We start from the raw sequence: 21,809 nt of genomic DNA on the forward strand, positions 1-21,809 counted from the left end.
CTGAAAGGATGAAAGGCAAAGTCGACATCGGCAGAATTTGAACTCACAACGTAACGGCAGACGAAATACTGCAAAGCATTTCACCCGGCATGCTAACGTTTCTGCCAGTTCGCCGCCTTTTCATACCACACACTTCTATGTGGATGATATCCTCCGTCACTTTTCTTAAACTTCTACACACACTCACACAGAGGTGACGTCCACATACAATCTAGACATTTCATACCAGACTTGCTCTGCTCCTATGAATAAAGATCTTGACAACATTTTCTCCAACGGAGACATTACAACTTAGTTCCTTTCAACAACACCCCAATACATAGCAATCTTGTAACGATTAGCCCACCCTCTGCAACTTTGGTTGATAAAATACTAAAACTTGTTACAATGAATGCAACGATTTAAAATCATTTTTCATTTCAAAATGTGTTCCACATATTTCTGTCTTGATCTCCAACAATGTGCAACCCTTATTTGGCTACTGTTCGCTCACCGAAGACAAAGCTGTCATCGTCATCATATGCTTTTATAGCACATTAATGACACTATACTGAATGTTTTCACAATTAAGCGCAAGTTCTCCCGTTGGATGAATCCATAGCATTACTTTGTTCCGACTTTCTCATAGTGTTTTCTTGGCAAGGATACTGGTCTGGTTTACCATTATCTTCCTCTACTGGAGCTCATCCACCCTGTGACAGGTCATGCTTTTAGTTCTGCTGGGTGTCCAGACACCCTTATCACAAGAGAAGCAATTCAAAAGGCAGCAAGCTGGCAGAAACGTTATCACGCTGGGCGAAATGCTTAGCAGTATTTTGTCTGCTGTTATGTTCTGAGTTCAAATTCTGCTGAGGTCGACTTTGCCTTTCATCCTTTCGGGGTCAATAAATTAAGTACCAGTTACGCACTGGAGTGGATGTAATCGACTTAATCCCTTTATTCTTGTTTGTCCCCTCTATGTTTAGCCCCTTGTGAGCAATAAAGAAATAAGAGAAGCAATTCAGTCAAGTGGGGGAGCAGTTTAGTCATCAACTACTCAACCATGAAACAGGTGGTACTGGCTTACTTGATACTAGTAACAAGTTTCATTAACCTGTGAGGAGGTCCCTGACTTGACTACAAACTTCCTACATATCTTTCTCCAAATAAAGGCCATCCAGAATTTTTTCCTAGTTTCTACTTGTCTGAACTAGCAACATTTATCTATTGCATCCTTCCACTACATCTCTACCATGTCCGACTCCTTACAATCCAACAGTAAATATGTTAGTTTAATTCAGTCCACTTTAAAGCTGCAGTCATCTGGAACATCTACCCTGCTCCAATTTCCCCATAAACAAAAGCACAGAAGGGCAGGAGCACCATCCTACTTCTTCCACTAAAGACATATTTACAACCAGTACATTCACAAAAACTGTAAAGTTTTTTGGGTTTTTTTTAAGAAATGCTACTTAACTATTTACTACCACATTATTTTTCTAATTGTTCCCTTGAATTTGATCATGTTATAAAGAAGATGACCTTCATAAAATAATAATTCTGTTTCCACACCTATTTTCAACCTTAATTACAGATTACTAATCTGTAAGGACAGAGAAAAGCTTCTAAGATCTAAACCAGGCATGGAGGCAACCTTTTTTTTGAGAAGTGGGCTACATGAAACATGGTTCATCAGGTGGGCTACACTGCTAAAAGAAATTCAAGGTAATATTTCGCTGTGGAGGCCATTCAGAAAGTCCTGCAAGTCACTTGTAGCCTATGACCGATCTAAATACTTACAAAGAATGGTCAATAATTTGCTAGACAGTTAAGCAAATCTTTGGAAACGAACAAAATTTCATGTTTACATCTACACTAGTTTTAATTGGTTCTATTGCCAATGAAAATGTAGGGCAGATGTATATATATAAAAAAAAAAACAATTTCTAAAGGCAAGATTAAAACTTCAAAAATTTACAATCTTGTTTCTAAGAACTAGTCTAGCCACAACTGATAACTTGAATGCTTTGAAGTTGAAGAAAAATACGTAAGATTCTTCTCTTTTTTTGAAAAAAGATGAGAGAGAGAAACATTAAAAATCTGACACCAGGAAATAAAATATTATATTTAGAAATGTTATGAGGTAAATTATATATCATTAACCTACATATATATATATATGTAGTTCAGTGTGTGTCTGTGTATGTACATACAGAACTACGAAAGAACGTTGAACTGTAAAATATTGTGTGTGTCACACATGATATTGAGATTGTATGGATTTTATCACATTTCTAAGTAATTTAAAATCAGGAAGATGTCACTGTCCCACAACACCCCTTTCTTTTGAAGCACAAGGATTACATGTAGGGTTCGAACTAGCTTATTTTTCATGAACACAGCAATGCTCGTGAATGCATCTTTATGAAAAGCACAATGCACATGCAAAACATTGACTCATTGGGTATAAAAAGTACCCAAATTTACAAGCCTGTCATTCGTTTCCCAAGACTGACACGAAATCAGAGGAAGAAGCCTCCAGACGTCTCTATGCTGGTCAACATCCATGGGTCATTGCTAATGACTTAAATTGAGCGGATGAGGGAACGATACAAAGCCACAAACAGCATGGATGATCATCTATGCAGTGGCCAACTGAGGGTTACAACGGCACATCAAGATCGCCACCTGCACTGACAGCACTTGCAGGACTGATTCCAGAGGGCAATGGAATCAGCTAGGCAGGCCATAGGGACTCACAACAGATCCATTTGTGCAGAAACAGCTCACCACCAGTTGAGGTCTTTCAATCTGTCTTGTCAATGTCCGGCGAGGGCCCCATCCTCACAGTCATCATTGACGGGCACACCTGCAGTAGGCAGAACTGGCAATATCAGCAGTGGAGGACTGTAGTCTTCTCTGATGAAAGTCGATATTGCATTTCTGTGGCAGATGGCAGAGCTATGGTTTGGAGAAGAGGCGAACGTCATGCTGATGGGTGTGTGGTGGAGAGAAACTCATGGGGAGGACAGAGCATAATGGTATGAGGCAGGATTGCACTCAACCAGAAACTTGGATCGGTGATCTTCCAAAACATCGGCCAAGACTGAGGCAATGAGTAACCACTGCTCGCTACATCAAACAAGTGTAGAGGCCTCACATTGTGTCATGCTTTGTCTGTCATCGGAATCACGTGTTCCAACACAGCAACACCTGTGCCCATACTGCCAGGTTGACAACAGACTTCCTTCAACAGCACATCCAGACACTGCCATGGCTTGCCCTAAGTCCGGACTTGAACCCCATAGAGTACCTATTTCTTTACTACCCACAAGGGGCTAAACACAGAGAGGACAAACAAGGACAGACAAACAGATTAAGTCGATTATATCGACCCCAGTGAGTAACTGGGACTTTAATCGACCCCGAAAGGATGAAAGGCAAAGTTGACCTTGGCGGAATTTGAACTCAGAACGTAGCGGCAGACAAAATACCGCTAAGCATTTCGCCCGACGTGCTAACATTTCTGCCAGCTCGCCGACAAAATCCAAATAAAGCTAAATGACATCAGTCCAAGTCCAACAACTATGGCACAACTCACTGCAAGTTTTAACAGAGTGTGGGGCTGCTATACCCCTATCCCCATGGCCTTCATCAATCATTTGGTGCATTCAATGTACAGAGGACGCCCGGCAGTAATCAACGTTAATGGTGGTCAAACGAGATATTGAGTTCATCTCTTTGGATCCAGGACAGTCCGTAATCACATGACACCATGTGACATCAAACATGTTTTGGGAAATGACGTTTTCTCATTAGGAATGAACAGTTTCTTAATTAGCACTCTCCAATCAATGCTGTGGCAGTCTGTTAATAAACCCGTTTCTATTTAGTAAGTGTGTGACGTTTCTTTTGTGGTTCAGTTTATTTACACACACAAACACACACACATTAATATAATTAAACATATAATCACACTAGGTGTGTGATTACATATTCAAATATGATAATATTTTAGAGTTTAAAATAGCCATAAATATCACATAACAAAGAAACTTACAAACATCAGAAAGTATCCAAAATTAGCAATGATTTTTTTTTTATAGCAGCCAAAATTAGCAATGTTTTTTTTTCTATAGCATCCAAAATTGGCAATTTTTTTCTCTACAACATCAAAAATTATTTATGTTTTTTTTTTTCCTATAGCATCTAAAATTAGCAATGATTTTTTTTTCTTTCTATAGCATCCAAAATTAGCAATGATTTTTTTCCTACAGCAACCAACATTAGCAATGTTTTTTTTTCCTACAGCATTTAATATTAACGATGTTTTTCTTATAGCATCAAAAATTAACATTGTCTAAACAAGTACAGAAAGTAGGTGCTAAGTTTATAATTACGATACATAACTAACGTTAAATTAATTAATTAATTTTAGTTTAGTGCTGCTATATACTGTAGAATGTTTTTTCAACAATTATATACTATAATGAAACCACGAAAATATGTGAAACAATTATATACTTACTGGATAAAACCATAGCGATCAGTAACGTGATACACAGAAAATTCGGGGTCTTCCCAGGGCTCAATTTCAGCCCCTTCTTCTCTACCCTAAAATATAAATTAAATTCTGTTATGAACTTCAAATGCTGGCAATGTTACATGAAAGTTTAACAATGGAAAAAGAGAATGCTTTAACTCATTTGTTACCATATGTTGCCTTTGTTTCAATTAATTTTTTTAAATAATGAAGAATTTAGTAAAATAACTTTCTCATTATTATGCTAATTTGTCTGGAACAAATTAGCATAAAATTTTGATGGAAGATTATTACAATTTAGACCACTGCAACCCTTTAGCATTTAGACAGGCCATATCTCACCCAAATTTATTTACCTGTTTTATAGACCTGGCCTCTCACACCTACCCTACAATGTCTTTCTAAAAATATAAACTCACATCATCAGAATTTTTAAGCTATCAGACAATGTATGATTAATTCAAAACATGAATAAATAACCATTACATTTGACAGGGCAATCTGAATGCTAAAGGGTTAACCCTTTCGTTACTGTATTTATTTTGAGATGCTCTGTGTTTCTTTCTATTATTTTAAATATAACAAAGAATTTAGTAAAATAACTTGGTTATCATTAAGCTAGTGTTAGGAACATAAATTTGGACTAAGGTTTGGTGGTATATTTTAATGCAAAACTTATGAAAAAGACATTTGTACTACAGAGCCAGAGCTGGTTTTGGCTGGGTTGGTAACGAAAGGGTTAAAACAGAAAGTTTACGCTATAAAACTTAGTGTTTTTCTCAGACGGGTTGATATCAAAAAAGGGTTAAATTGATGAAAGTCTCATGGATGAATACAAATTTCAAGATATTTTCTGTCTGCAGATTGGTCAGAGCCAAATGCTGTTTCACAAACAAGGATTCCTACCATCAGATAACAATGAACTTGTTTTACCCAAGTCGATGAACATTCCCACACCAACACCTTCAAACAATAAACGAATCAAATAAGACTGCTTGCCTTCTTTGTGTACGTTGCTCTTAACTGAAATATTTCAATGACTTTAGCTGATGTCGTTATTGTAATGCTAATTAAGTCATTATATGAATATTCACATGTCTGCTATGCTATGGCTACTGCTACAGTATACGACCCTACACAAAAACATGCTGATTGGGAAAAATTCCCTCATTAACATTCTTACTCACACACAAACTTTACTCCCTGTCCCATTTATGGTTGTAATAACTACTCCTCTTAAATAATAAAACTGCACTCACCACTCCCAAATTACAAGCTGCACTTACCATCCACAAAATACAAATTACACTCATCACTGCCAAACTACAAGCTGCACTCACTATTCCCAAAATACAAACTACACTCACCATCCACAAAATACAAACTACACTCATCACTCCCAAATTACAAGCTGCACTCACCATCCACAAAATACAAACTACACTCATCACTCCCAAATTACAAGCTGCACTCACCATCCACAAAATACAAACTACACTCATCACTGCCAAACTACAAGCTGCACTCACCATTCACAAAATACAAACTACACTCATCACTGCCAAACTACAAGCTGCACTCACCATTCACAAAATACAAACTACACTCATCACTGCCAAACTACAAGCTGCACTCACTATTCCCAAAATACAAACTACACTCATCACTCCCAAACTACAAACTGCACTCACCATTCACTAAATACAAACTACACTCACCACCATCCCCACCCACCAGCTGTACTCACTATCCCTCCACTAAAGACTGTTCTTTCTTCCAAGAACACCAGCCTATCTGGAACATCTTCTTCACACAGGCACCACCTATTTTACTCCATCCACCATTTCTTACATAACTAAAACATCCACCAATGCAGTCCTCTATATTTCAACATATAAACCACAACAAATATTCTCTCTCACATTTAAATCTCTTCTCCTCTATTTCCAACTCTTCTCTACAACTCAATATTCCAACTTCACTCTGAAAACGGTGTCTGCAGGTACATGGAATTCACTTTAATCTGCCATTTGTTTCTTCCACAAAGACTTCACCAACAAAAACTCTTGGTTTCTCTCTCTCTTTCATTCATTACTCTAAAATCACCAATCACTCTCTGTACTCCTTTAAACAGTAGCAACTGTTTAATTATCTTTATTTATTTTTTTTATTACCCACAGGGGGCTAAACATAGAGAGGACAAACAAGGACAGAGAAAGGGATTAAGCCGATTAAGTCGATCAACCCCAGTGCATAACTGGTACTTATTTAATCGACCCTGAAAGGATGAAAGGCAAAGTCAACCTCAGCAGAATAACTCAGAACGTAGCAGCAGACAAAAAACTGCTAGGCAATTTGCCCAGCATGCTAACGATTCTACCGGTTCACCACCATCAGTTCAATTATCTTTATTGAGGACACCTCTCATCATAAATCATCTCTTTCTGAAATCATGGTGATATCAATAAACCTAACTTACTCTGAATTTCCTCCCACACCAATCCTGCCAGAAGCTGAACTGTCTACCATTCACAACCCACTTCACCACACCCACATGTATCGCTGACCAACACCACAAACTATCTTCACCACACCCACCTACTTCTCTAACCAACACCCCAAACTCTCTTCACCACACCCACCTACTTCTCTAACCAACACCCCAAACTCTCTTCACCACACCCACCTACTTCTCTAACCAACACCCCAAACTATCTTCACCACACCCACCTATTTCTCCAATACTCTGAACTATCTTCACCACACCCTCATATATAATACACTCTTTCATATTTCAGATTAGTTTACTTCCATATTTATTCATGTATTACATTTCTCAGCTTATTAAACCCAAGCATAAGATTTTCATGCCTCACCTCACTCCTGGTCATGAACATTGGGTAACAACCGAAAGAGTATGGTCACGAATACATGTGGATAAAAGGGTGTGTAGCACGGAGATCAGGGAATCTCTCCAGGTTGAGCTACTACTCCTCCACACTGAGATATCACAGTGCCATGCAGTAAAGAATCACAAAATGGATTCTTCAGGCTGAGCCAACCAGCAGGAAACCAAGAGTAGAACAAGAATCGGATGGTTGGGTTACATCTATAATCTGAAGTGGCCAGGCTTGGAAATCTAGCTGAGAAAGTGTGATGACAGTTGTTTCTGACTGGACCCTCAACCCAACACCCAATCTGTACCTGTCAAAACTTCCCAACAACTTATCTTCATAACACCCGACCCTCTATCTACGGTACTATTTCTCAGTTACTGTAATTATAGGAGAGCAAAACTGCACATAGTCCTTCCTTCCTTTTTTTTTTTTTTGTGCTACCATTAATCCTTCTTCTTGGAGCCATTTCCCTTGTCACCACATCTGCACCCCTAACATCATCCCATAGCTTTATCTGTCCATTGAATGTTCATTTCTCCTGAACACCCTCTCATCTCTGTCATTAACACTGCTTTTTGCAACTCACTATATCCACCCCTATATATGCTTAACCTTTGTCACGGTGCATCTTCTGTCTCTCAACACTTTGCCTCATTCCCTGCTACCAACTCATCCAACCACCCTTGATTCTCTGCCTCCCCCCACCTCATATTACCTATGCCCCTTTTTGTATTTTGAAGTTATGCCCTGATACAACTCCATCTGTCACCATTTTCTGCTGGGGTATCCATACATCTCCTCTACAGCAAAATACCCGTTCCTGTCTCTCTTTCCTACATCAGCTTTTCTACATCTGGCACAATTCCACCTCCCTTAATACTGTACATCCACTCTGTGTCTTCTGAATTACTTGACGATCTCACTAGTGTTGGTGCCACAAAAGAAAAGAACGAAAAGGGGATCTTTTCCTTTTGAACGGCACTTTTCAACACAATTTCTAGTATACTGGTAGAATGTGTTTATAAAACATCATTTTTTTCTTGGCTTTATTGAGAAAATTCTATATGTTGTAACATATTTCGTCTTTAATTTCGAGCATTTCGGCAATTTTAACCAATCGCTGACCTCCATTTAGGTAAAATAACATTCTGTGCATAATGAATATGTCTCTCCTTTAAGAAACAGATTGGGTTTATTTACATTTGTGAAGAAAAAAGATACCCTTCCCCCACCCCTAACCCTAACCCTAAATCTAAAATAGATTGAAATGCAATAGATCGATACTAGGATTATAATTATGGGTGACAATTTCATACGACACCGTTACGGAAAATGGGATTTTTTTCTAGCAGTGTCAAATGAAAATGTCACCCATAATTATGGCCCTAGTATTGATCTATTGCATTTCAATCTATCTTAGATTTAGGGTTAGAGTTAGGGTTAGGGGAAGGGTATCTTTTTTTCCTCACAAATGTAAATAAACCCGATCTGTTTCTTAAAGGAGGGACATATTCATTATACACAGAATGTTATTTACCTAAATGGACATCAGCGATTGGTTAAAATTGCTAAAATGCTCGAAATTAAAGACGAAATATGTTAAACATATAGAATTTTCTCAATAAATCCAAGAGAAAAAGATGTTTTATAAACACATTCTACCAGTATACAAAGTTTAAAACTTTTTAGTTACCTAGAAATTATGTTACAAAGTACCGTTCAAAAGTAAAAGATCCCGAAAGGGACCCAATAAACTCAGCAAAGTGGTTGGTGTTCGGAGGAGGACATCCAGCCACAGAAACCTTGCTGAAGCAGATAATGGAGACCAACAGAGTTTTCAAGCTGGCCATGTTTTGTCAAACCATCCACCCATGCCAGCGTAAAACATGGATGATAACGAAGGTGGTAATTAGGACATAAATACTCTCATTATCAAAATATGAACATAAATAAATACTTTTGTTTCTGAAATATCATGTAATTATGATTTTTAAAAAAAAAGACATCATTATATATGTTTCTACTGAAAGAAATTAATGGAAATATTTAAATGGTGTAGTGTAATTAATGCCTTTTCATTCTGCTTTCTGCATTTTCTATCTCTTCATATTGGCCGACTTTACAATAGATACACTTTTACAGCCTACATAGAGAAAGTTCAAAGGTCACTTCTGAACTTGCTCTTTGTTTTGAGGAAACATGAACTTTATCAATCTGCTTTAGACAGCAATTATAATAAATCATAATATGAAGGGGAAAAAATTTTAAAAAAAACAGTACATATAATACGCAAAAGAGATTTTTCTTCAGGATTCCCTAGCTCATAATTAGCGATTATAGACATGTACATAGTATCTATGTAGTGGAAATAGGTGAACAATGAAAGACAATGATTTCGTCCTTGCCTCAATCACAGATCTAAATCTCTGGGGTGTTCAACCAGAGGAATAATGTAAGTATTAGGTTCTGTCACAAACAAGCAGGATAAATGTACAATTATCCCTAGCCACAAAAATATCATGCTTGCCTTCTTTGCTCATTGACTCCGACATATGAACTGGCTCCTTCTGGTCAAAAGACACAATCAACTGACTTTCTCCCTATTATTACTTCTACCTACAAATCCAACTCATCACATCCACCTGCTCCACAACCCATCGCAAGAACACACAATAGCGAAAGGCCACCATCACCACAAAATCTCTAAACAACTGAAAAGGACTCACAGTTTCCATGTACCCCCTTCACCTACTACAATTATTTCTATGTACAACTATCTAAAAGTGAGAAAACCCAGCCTAGCCACAGCACTGTGGTGGTGCACTGGCCCAGTGGTTAGGACAGCGAGTCATAAGAACGCGGTTTCGATTCCCAGACCAAGCATTGTGAGTGTTTATTGAGCAAAAACACCTAAGCTCCACGAGGCTCCAGCAGGGGGACCCCACTGTACTCTTTCACCACAACTTTCTCTCACTTTTTCTTCCTACTTCTGCCACAAAGCAGAGGAACCATGGTGTAACCCACGATGGTGTGGTGAACTTTCAGACCCTAGTCTAGATTGCAAATCCTCTGTACCCCAGGATGGTTCAGCTCTCCACCCATTAAAAGCCACCGTTTACGGAATGAGGATAACAATGTAGCTTTCGCACCCGTGCAACCGCCAGTCTATCACGTGTGGTGGGTTGATCTTCAAGTTGCCACACGCATTCTTAGTAGCTTAGAGTAGGCTCGAATTAGAGATTATTCTTTGTGGCTAATGGCACGAGTCCTGATTGGAAGAAGAAGAAGAAGACCACAGCACTCACATCGTGGTCATTCATCCACCTAGGTGGCCATTGCTCCCTCAGCAACATTTGCAGCATTGCAATGTTGACCTCAACCTTTTCTTGTTTATTGTCACTAGCTTCATCTTCATCTATGCCAATCACCCCAAACATACATCCAATATGTGATATAGCAACCTGCTGACAGAAATACAATGCTGGGAATTAAGATCTGTCACCCTTCCCTTAACCCGCAAAGATGGACAGCAAGCACACATAGGATAGCATCGCCCAAACCTCATCTCCAGTCTCGACAGATATGGATCCTTCTCCTCAAATTGTATTTGATGGTGTCCACTCATATTGCAAAATTGTTTAAGGGGAAATCAACTTCTCCAGTAGGCCCCGCCAAGGCAACATGCTGTGCCAGAACGTTTCATCAACCAGGGAAGTAGGCCCTCTTTTGGCCATTACTTTGACCATTTGATAGTCAATCCCATTTCCACTCGGCCTGTATACAGATCTAAAGTAACACCTAACACTCCACCTGTCCAGCACCTCTTTCAGTGAAATGCAATCCTATTATCCATCAGTACCTCATACACTGGGCCCCATTCTCCAAAAATATCTTATTCGGGGCCTTTGCATTTTCAACTGCAGCCTTTACCCTAATCTCCTTCCACATAGCCAGTCACTCAGACCTAGAGTCAACCCTTAATGACATACAATCCTTGCTGGTGGTGTATCACACTGACACCTGTTACAGCTTCTAACTACCCTATGAACATTCTCCCTAGCAACATCAGGGAAGGAGGGAATCAAGCTTTATGGCTAAAAATAAGATTGTGCCCACCCCCATATGGTGCATGTCATGCATTCTCTTTAAGTAACACTGCAGTCATTCCCCTTTTTAAATCCTCCTGTACTCCCACCAAGGTTTTCCTCATCCTGGTATGAATGTCCTGTTGTTTTTTTCTTCTCAAAGGGCACCAACATTGATATGGTTGTAATCATCTTTCTTTCTAAGCTAGGCTGCATGCTCTATCTCAGCATCACATATTTTTGGAACACCTCCCATTGCCCTGCTAAGAGCATCCTACCTTACAACAGTCCTCTACGAGTTTCATACACACAGATGTTGCAGGCCACAGATGATCAGTTTTTACCAGCGAGAAGAGGATCCAAAGAAAGGGAACTGCAGAAAAGATTGTAAAGCAATGCCTGGGAACCCTAACAGAATCGATTACCAAAATATTTTGTTGGGAAATTGATAAAAAATGGAAAATGGTTTCCTTCTTACTTTAGCCACAAGTCTTCAAAAGTCTAGAGCACTTGCAGAAAAGAACAAAGGTGGCACAAAATTCCATCACAAACAAAAACACAGACAAGTATTAATAGTTGTGGACTCCACTCCACTTCTATGGACTTGAGTCAGGCACAATGACTGGTATGCTATGTATTCTATTAATTATTCAATTTGTGTGCCACTGTCCTGTCATTGTGCGTTTCAAAATTGATAATGTCTGAGGGTCACTGCTCCTCACTCAGATATTGCAGTTGCTGGCGTTTACACCTTCGCTTACTGTTAAAGCAACATTAAGTACATTCACTCAACATTCTCAACCGAAATCTCATTGCTTAATGAAGCCAAGGAGATACCAGTCTCAACCCTTTAACATTCACATTATTCTATTAAATATAATGCTTATTTATTCATATTGTTTTGAATTAATCATGGATTATCTTGTAGCTTTGAGATTTTGATGAGGTAGGATTGGTATGAGAGGCCAGATCCGGCCACTTCGAACACAAAACAGGAGAGAATATTTTGGCTGTTTAAATATGGCCAGTTTAAATACTAGTTGGTTAAATCAACTCTGGAACTCATTTGATTTTTAATTAACCCGAAAAGATGAAAAGCAAAGTTGATTTATCTCAGTGGGATTTGAACTAAAAACAGAATCGGAATACTACACGGCAGTATTTTATTCCAACTTCAGTAAACACAATGTCTCTGATCATATCTCTTGTGAGAACCTCTCAGCTGTGTTGCCTATGTATAGGCTCCGCCAATCCCTTATTTTTTGGATACACAACTTCTCATCATATTGCACCATCGCAGTGTTGGCCAAGGAAACTCCCCGTAATACTGCACTCTATAGCAATTTGTGTGCCCTACGGTTGTGTTTCCTTAATTCTTCATTAACAGCCCTCTTGCTGTCACTTCAAACATATGCAAATGATACCATGCTTCAGCTCTTAACAGACATCAACCATGTGCACCTAGAAACTATGCGATCAATACATTTACCAGACAAAGAGCCTTGAATCTAACACCCTCTTCACTTGAACAGTACATAACCAAAACTCCTAAAGTCATAACAAATGTTAAGCCTCATTAATTTTGGTGACTTCTCATATGACTTCACATATATAAAACTGCCAAAGCTAAATGCCAACAAGTGCATTTCCTCTTCTGGGTCTAAAAATACTTCAACTCTAAACATTCACTGACTCTAAAGTGAAGATCACATTGGAGGGTTGCTTATCTAATAGATATATTACTGCTGTTACACACACACGTACATGTGTGTGTGTATGTGTTTGTTTTTGTTGAGTCATAATAAAAACAATTTTGCATTAGACCGAAAGATAACTCAATATTTTATTTAGAGTACATATTTATCATTCTTTCGCTCTTTTACAAGAATAGTGTCGACAGTGACTTTGAAGTTTAGGTCTGCTTAACCTTCATCAGACTATCTACAATGTGATGAAGGCTAAGCAGGTCAAAACTTGTGGCTTCCGAAGTCATTTGACTTCTATCTCTAGTAAAGCTGGTACTCTTTAAACTTGCCTGCACAGTTCACACTTTAAATAGCCACTAATATTATTATTTTTATTATTAATAATATACTTTATATATATATATATATATATATATATATATATACACACACACTAAACTACCTGTGGCCCATTGGGTCACCAGGAAAGTCTGAGTTTTATTTCATGGGTTTTTCTTTTCCTTTCCAGAAAATCACGTGTAAACGGCTCCCTTCCCCAGAAAAGGAAAGATCTGGCTGCTATTTCTTGCACGCCCTGATACCACATAACAGGTATTTTGGGGTCCTTTATTGCAAATAGCAATTATGTGGTAGCAGGGCGAGCTAGAAATAGCAGCCAAATCTTTGGAGGTGAGATACGTTGAATGCACTCAAAAGAAACCTACAGAAAAAACTATTTCACACCGAGGTTATGAACGGATCTTTTACAAAATATTTACTGTATTTTTAAAATCATTTTCACTTAAAAATATTTTGCCCATCATATGTCTAATGGAAAGGTTAAAGTTGGTTCCCTTTCAGGGTTAAGTTATTCTCAGAGTATTTTCCCATTATGCTCTGTTTTGGGTATTTATACTCCCAAAACCCTGAATATCTCAGTAACCACTGGTCCGATTTACGCAAAATTTGTTTTATTCTGTTTATATTCACATTACTTGAAAAGTATTTTCCTATCATGTGCCAATTTGGCTGTGTAACATTGCAAGCAAGTAAGATTGATATTCATTTTTAATGTATTATAGATATACTTATAAATTGAGGATATAATCATTAAAATGATTAAATCAGTGGCTAGTGTATTTTTTAGTTTCATATATATATATATATATATATATATAGATATGTATGTATGCATGTACACACAAAAACAATGGATTACAGTAATCCCTCGCCATATCATGGTTTATTATTTAAGCTTTATGTAGATTCCTCCGTGGTGTTGTTTTGCATTTATAAAATAAATATATACAAATAACAAAAATAAATACACAAGTTCCACACTGACATGAATCGTATCAATCAACTTCATTAGTCTCAAAGACTAAACCATTTTTTAAAAGAACAGAATCACCCCAGAATTTGACAATAAAAAAAGAGAAATGATATCAAAGTCTGCACCTTGTCATATTTCTGCCAGATTTCTTCTCTTTCTTTAGCAGCTCGTTGTAGTTCTTCATAATCACTGAGCTTATCTGAAACAAATCAATATTGCTTTTTAGAATATTTTTTTACCCAGAGAAAAAGTAGTTTGCTTATTACTGCTTCTTATAAACCGAGATTGCAATATTTTATGCTTAGGTACCAAATTCTCCAATTACCGTATTTTCAAGCATACAAATTGATGTAGTGTACAATGCAAGCATTCAAACATCGTCACTGTATTTATAAATCCTGTTGCATTTCACATGGAATTTTTAGCCCTCCAATGTCATCTTAGTGTATAATTCACCTAATCATTTTTGGCTGTTGATTTTGGTCTGAAAATTTCAATTTGTATGCCTGAAAATATGGTAAATCTATGTCTACATGCATTCAATCACATTTGTTATTTCATATTTTCAAAACCAAATGAGATGTAATTCTTCTTTAATATTTAACCCTTTCGTTACCGTATTTATTTTGAGATGCTCTGTGTTTCATTCAATTAATTTTAAATACAACAAAGAATTTAGTGAAATAACTTAGTTATCATTAAGTTAGTGTTAGGAACATCAATTGTGACTAAGGTTTGGAGGAAGATTGTAATTCAATACTTATGAAAACAAGACATTTGTACTACAGAGCTAGAGGCGGTTTTGGCTGGGTTGGTATCAAAAGGGTTAAGGTAAATAAACCAAATCCCTGTTTTCTGATAAATACATCCATTATCATTAAAACATGGCCTAACTTACTGAAATTATTAGATGGGAAAATCTAAAATAATATAATTTTTCAATATCATTGATTTGTAACTGAAATACAGTTTAATTTTAATTTAAATGCAATAAATTATTTGAAGTTTTGGAATAGCTATCAGTATCTTATGAAGAAGGAAAAGGACAAGGAATTGAGGAGGGGTGCTTTTCTCTTTTTTTTTTTTTTTTTTTACATTCCAGTGTTTCATGCAATAGGAATTATATTTCTAAAAGAATTTCTCACTCACCACCAAATTACAATTTTTATATTTCTATTCCTCAATTTCTTACCCCTTTTCTTTTCCACAAGGTAGTGATAGTTATTCCAAATGTTTCGCAATTATTTTAAAAGTAAACATTTATTTTAAAAAAAATTCCATCATTTTGTTACCAAATTTCTGTTCATATACACTCCCGTCCTTTTAATTAATTTTGAAAATAAGGAATCTAGTAAAATAAGTTTGTCATTAATGAGATGGGGTTTGAAATATAAATTAACAGGAAATCTTAATGGCATGTTTTAATTTAGACCAGTATGAAACAGGTTTACATCATACAACAAACGGGGATCTTAGGTGGATTGGTATTGAAAGGGTTACTAAGCTATGATATAAATTAAAACAATGGTAACTAAATTGCTAAAAATAGGAGTAATTTTATACTTATACAGTGAAAGTTTGGTAGAAGAGGATAGTAATCAATGGATTTTAACTAAAAGGATATTAGCTAATTAAATACAATCGGCTGCACAAAAACAAAAAAAAAAAATGAACTAAGTCTGAAAGTCAGAATCCAAAATTGCTGACTGGCATATATCAAATTAACCTTTAAACCTTAAATATGACCACCCCCAAGTATAACAAATACTTAAATAATCAACTTATTCCTAGGTAAAATTAGAAAAACACCTACGAAAATAAAATAGAAAAATCCGATATATAGAAACAACAACTATATATACAAACATATAATATGAGAGGGGAGCAAGAATCAATTCTGACAGTCACAAAACACCATAAAGATAAAAAATAGTTGAGATGTCATATGTTGTAGACATAACATATCAATACACGCAAGAAGGAAGGGGACATTTACTTGGGGTGTTACAAGAATGTGGGGCAGGGGTATAGCTAAACCAATGGGGATAGTAAACTGGGGTGCGTTAAAAAAATTTTTTAATTGAACTACAAAAGAATGTTTCTAGGGCACCAGTCCACCTAGGAATTACATAGGAGTAACTCAGGTCATTGGAAATACTTGTTCATAATAGAAAACCGACCAAAATAAAGGGCAGATTTTTATTTACAAACACCAGCACATCACCCAGTCTTCAGTTTCCCTCACAAAACATGTAGAGGAGATACACAAAAGTACATCATTAAATAAATTATATGGGATATATTACTACTCAACATTGAGTATAACAACCTAATTTAGCATGAAAACAAATGATGATGATGGTAAAGATATAATAATAATAATATATTTTACCCCAGTGTCACTTTGATGGCATGCACTGCTCTCTCACTCAATAATAATAATCATAAATAATAATGATTTTTACTATTATCACTAATCTTTATCAACATTATCATCTCCATGATGATGATGACGATAATAATAATAATATAATAATAATAATAATAATAATAATAATAATAATAATAATCCTGAAGATGATAACAACAATGATGATGAGGATTTTAGTTATTTGCTGTAAGGCCACCGGATGAAAAGAACCAAACTCCATTTATAGATGTATGCATATGATAATGTCAACTAACCTGAATGTTCAAACTGTATATAAAGCTGTAAAAATGATCCCATGACAAAGCCAAAACAAACAACATTCATCAGCTAGGTAGGTGTAGGTGTCCTATACTTTTGGTTGTTAATAATTTCAACAAACATAGTGAGATTTGAAGACAGGAAAAGATAGAGAAATGAGAGGCCGTCCAGTTATTAGGAGTGAAGTCATCTTTGACTTGATTCTGGTGAGGAGCTAACTAATGTATAAAGCCAGTTGTCCACACAAGCTGACCTATTTTGAAGAGCAGCAGGATATTGTTACATGTCAAATAGAATAACCTGGTTAGAGGATAGGCAATATAGCTTATTATAACAAGACAACAATCACCCTCTCCCATATACAAGCACGAGAGGGAGGTAGGCTATCAGAAATTATTCTGTGACAGCAAATAGTTTCGGTTTGAACTGTTTTTTACCTGATTTATATTTTATCATAAATAAACTTTAAACAATGGGAACAGTCATTATATTTCTAGACAGAATCACTAGTAAATAAACGAAGTTTCAAATGAATGATAAATAAATAAATAAATAAATAAAACAAAAACCAATAACAAAAAAGTCAAAACAAGGAATGTTTCTGAAAAAGTTAGTAAAGTTTTTCGAGTGATAGTTGCTTGGCAAGTCTCTTGATCTGAGATTGTCTGTCCAAGATGACACGATTACATCAAAGAATCAAGAGAGCTATTCATTTATATTCTGAAATTCACATTTTAGTTAGACTAGAAAATATTTTCTCACTAAATGCTAATACATAATGTTTATTGTATAAATGACATGAATTATTCTAATACTGTGACAGGATCAGACAATCTGACATGGGCTTCAGTAATTTGATTCCACATCACTAGAATGCATGCACAGCCAAAATGATGTTCTTCCAAAGGATTCTCTGGTGTGTAATGTTACTCGACAGGGTAACATGGCTTGGATATTAGGGAGTCTCTCAATGTTGAGCCACTTCTCCTTACTGACAGATCACAGCTCCACTACTATGCATAAAGTATCACAGGAAAGAATTGCAAAACAGATTCTTCAAGTCAAGCCAATCATCAAGAAACCTAAGGGTAGACCAAGAATGAGATTGCAATGTCATTATCAGTCCGAATATAACTTGATGCATGTTCGAACTGGGGGAACAAGCCATTCACTGTGTTTTGTCAAAGAGAATATATCTTGCAGTACCACCTTCCTAGACTGTGAGATGTTACCATTTCGGAGTAGTTGTCTCCTCACTGGTCACAGACACTAAGCAGATGGCACCGAGAGCTGAATTAAGAGTTTACCTCTCTTATGCTTTTCCAGTCATCGCATGGTGACTGGCGGCGCTATATGGTGGCTCACCATAAGTAAATTATGGAGGGGGAGCACCAAGCAGTGATGAGTGAAATTGCAATGTCATTATCGATCCAAATATGCTTGATGCCCGTTCAAACTGGGGAACAAACTACTCATTGCATTTTGTCATGTAGAATATATCTCGCTTGTTGACAAATGGTGTGTATACACCTAGATCAGCTCCCTCTCTGTAATTTACTTACAGTGAGCTACTGCATATCACTGCCAATCACCGTACAATGACTGGGAAAGCATAAGAGAGGTAATCTGTTAATTCAGCTTGCAGTGCCATCTGTTTAGAGTCTTTGATCAATGAGGAGACAACTACTCTGAAGTCTCTAGGCACTGTGAGCTGATCTAGGTGTATACACACCATTTGTCAACAAGTGAGATATATTCTTACTTCTTTATTGTCCACAAGGGGCTAAGCATAAGGGGGGACAAACAAGGACAGACAAACGGATTATGTTGATTACATCGACCCCAGTGCCTAACTGGTACTTAATTTATCGACCCCAAAAGGATGAAAGGCAAAGTCAACCTCGGCGGAATTTGAACTCAGAATGTAACAGCAGACGAAATACCTATTTCTTTACTACTCACAAGGGGCTAAACACAGAGAGGACAAACAAGGACAGACAAACGGAATAAGTTGATTACATCAACCCCAGTGCGTAACTGGTACTTAATTTATCGACCCCGAAAGGATGAAAGGCAAAGTCAACCTCGGCGGAATTTGAACACAGAATGTAACAGCAGACGAAATACCTATTTCTTTACTACCCACAAGGGTCTAAACATAAAGAGGACAAACAAGGACAGACAAACGGAATAAGTCGATTACATCGACCCCAATGCCTAACTGGTACTTAATTTATCGACCCCGAAAGTATGAAAGGCAAAGTCAACCTCGGTGGAATTTGAACTCAGAATGTAACAGCAGACGAAATACCGCTAAGCATTTCGCCTGTCGTGCTAACGATTCTACCAGCTCACCAAATGAGATATATTCTCTGTGACAAAACACAGTGAGTAGCTTGTTCCCCAGTTCGAATGTGCATCCAGCATATTCGGACAGATAATGACATTGTAATTTCACTTATCACTGCTTGGGGCTCCCCTCTGCAAGAATGAGATGGTTGGATAATATTCATAGTCTCAGTTGGTTCCATTTGGGAATCTAACAAGGAAGTATAATGATGGCTGCTTCTGACAGGACCCTTTGGAGAAAGTGCCTGATGAATCTACTCCCATAATCCTCCCAGGAATGGAGGGTGGAGAAGATGGGTAAATAGATAGATCGACAATAAAAAAACTTCTTTCAGTTTCCATCTGCCAAATCCACTGACAAGGTTTTGGTTGGCCCAAGACTATAGAAGGTATTTGCCCAAGGTACCATGCAGTGGGACAGAACCTTGAACTATGTGGTTGGGAAGCTTCTTACCAGAGAGTCACACTTGTACCTATATAACAGAATCTAAGGAGGCTGGAGATAGTCTGCATCACTAAGGCTTGTATTGTTTGGAAAGAGAAACAGAAAGACAGATTCCTTTTTCAGCATTAAGGTGACAGGAAAGAGAAAAGGGAAAGACAGTTCTAGATCTTCTACATTTGAATGACTGTCTGCAACTGATGAGCAACGCAAAACTTGAGTGTGCAAGTAATAGTAAGAAAGTGAAACTGAGAAAGGAAGAAAGAATGAAGAGAGGAAGAGAAGCAGGAGGAGTGAGATGGAGGAGCCGAAAGATAAAGATGGGATCCCTGAACTAAAGGGTGACAGAGGAGTAGAAGGAAAGACATTCATTTAAACTTGTGAGTATCAGAGTTCTGAGTTTGAATATGAAAACCGGCCCTTCCATTTCCTTGAGCTTGCAGATCCAGATTGTGCAGAGACACCACACACAGATAAATGGTACTGGAATGGCCTGTTGAAGTGGGTGGCAAATGACTGGACAGGTATACAAAGTAGTGTGAATCAAATGTTTTAGAAAAAGTGATTGCCAAGGGAACACCCTGTAAAGGTACACTGCAAATTTTGCAGATGATGTAATATACAAGGTTGGAAGAGGTGCAACAGTAGCTTTGGGTAATGTGGTACTGTGACTTAGATCCAGTGATGGCTCTTGTGTTGTTAGTGTAGGGGCAGGTGTTACAATGTCAGTAAGTGCTTTTAAATGTAATTGGTTGTGTATGGCTGGATACCGTGATGCTTCTAACTAGGAGATTGCCAAGGTTCCTATTCATTTTTTGAAAGTAAAGAATGGCAGTGCAAAAATAGATTGGAGCAGTTGTGGGGCCAAAGAGTAGGATTTGGAAGTTGCAGATAAGTGTACATTTTAGTGGATTGGTGGAAGACGAGGGAGAGTAAAATTTGAACTGTACAGAGAGGGTAGGAATGGTGACATAGCTGACAGCCTGGGACCGGTGAAGTGCAAGGGCCACAACTGATCAAGGGCTTTGTTTGACTCACTTTCACTCTCTTTGAGGTATGGTTACAGGTACTGTAACTATACCTCAAACCTTCACCCATCTATTTCATAACCAAAATTTCCAAACTAGACAATCCCAAACTGCCTTACCATTCCCATAATTTACTAACATCAACGTTCTCAGAAACAGAACTGCTTCTAACAGGTTCTCCTTCACAGAAACCCTTCGTCTGATCTGAGTGGTTTTAGTGCAGGAAACAAAATGTGTGAAACCAGAAACTTCAATACTTTATATTAAAGAGTGAGTCAACTCTGTAAGTCCTGAGTGGAGGATCTGCAAAAACTGGGAACACATAAGACTTATTTGATCTACTGGATGTGCCATGTTAAATAAAATAAACGGTAGATTTTAGCAGCTGGCATTAAAACCATTAGCTGATGCATCATTAATGAATGATGGATGAAAGTGCTGACGGTGTGGTCTGAAGTAGAAACCTCGGGATGTTAGTCTTCACACAGGACATAAGAAAGGATCAAGATAAGACGAATAACAATATACTATGCAACAGACCTATCCAACCCATGCTAGCCATACATAAAGAGTTTTCAAAGTACTGGTGATGATCAACAACTATGGTTGACTTGCAAAATTTGCATAGTTATATAGATATTATCTAAAAAGGGTGTTTACATTATTCAAGCAATCATTGAAAATATATATACTTACTCATGTTTTAACGAAAATACTTTAACTTTACACCATGTTAGAAATTCCATATCAACCTGAAATAAAACAGAAAATTTTATTTA

The 21,809-nt window shown here is 37.2% G+C and overlaps 1 protein-coding gene across 2 annotated transcripts in view; it reads right to left on the minus strand.

Annotated features, from left to right (window-relative positions):
• The window catches only part of LOC115221986 (USP6 N-terminal-like protein), a 65,860-nt gene that overhangs the window by 22,936 nt on the left and 21,115 nt on the right, over window positions 1-21,809 (minus strand). Inside the window, exons 2-4 of one of the 2 annotated variants that reach the window (XM_029792089.2) lie at window positions 21,727-21,782; window positions 14,648-14,721; window positions 4,508-4,593 (exon numbers count right to left, since the gene is read on the minus strand). In XM_029792089.2, coding sequence (XP_029647949.1) covers window positions 4,508-4,593; window positions 14,648-14,721; window positions 21,727-21,730 — 164 coding nt within the window. In that variant the 5' untranslated portion in view covers window positions 21,731-21,782. Of the gene's footprint in view, window positions 1-4,507; window positions 4,594-14,647; window positions 14,722-17,207; window positions 17,424-21,726; window positions 21,783-21,809 lie in introns of those variants that run through there. The other variant, XM_029792088.2, reaches the window with a different exon arrangement.

This window comes from Octopus sinensis, linkage group LG19 (genome assembly GCF_006345805.1).
Source record: "Octopus sinensis linkage group LG19, ASM634580v1, whole genome shotgun sequence".
In the NCBI taxonomy this organism is placed as follows: domain Eukaryota; kingdom Metazoa; phylum Mollusca; class Cephalopoda; order Octopoda; family Octopodidae; genus Octopus; species Octopus sinensis.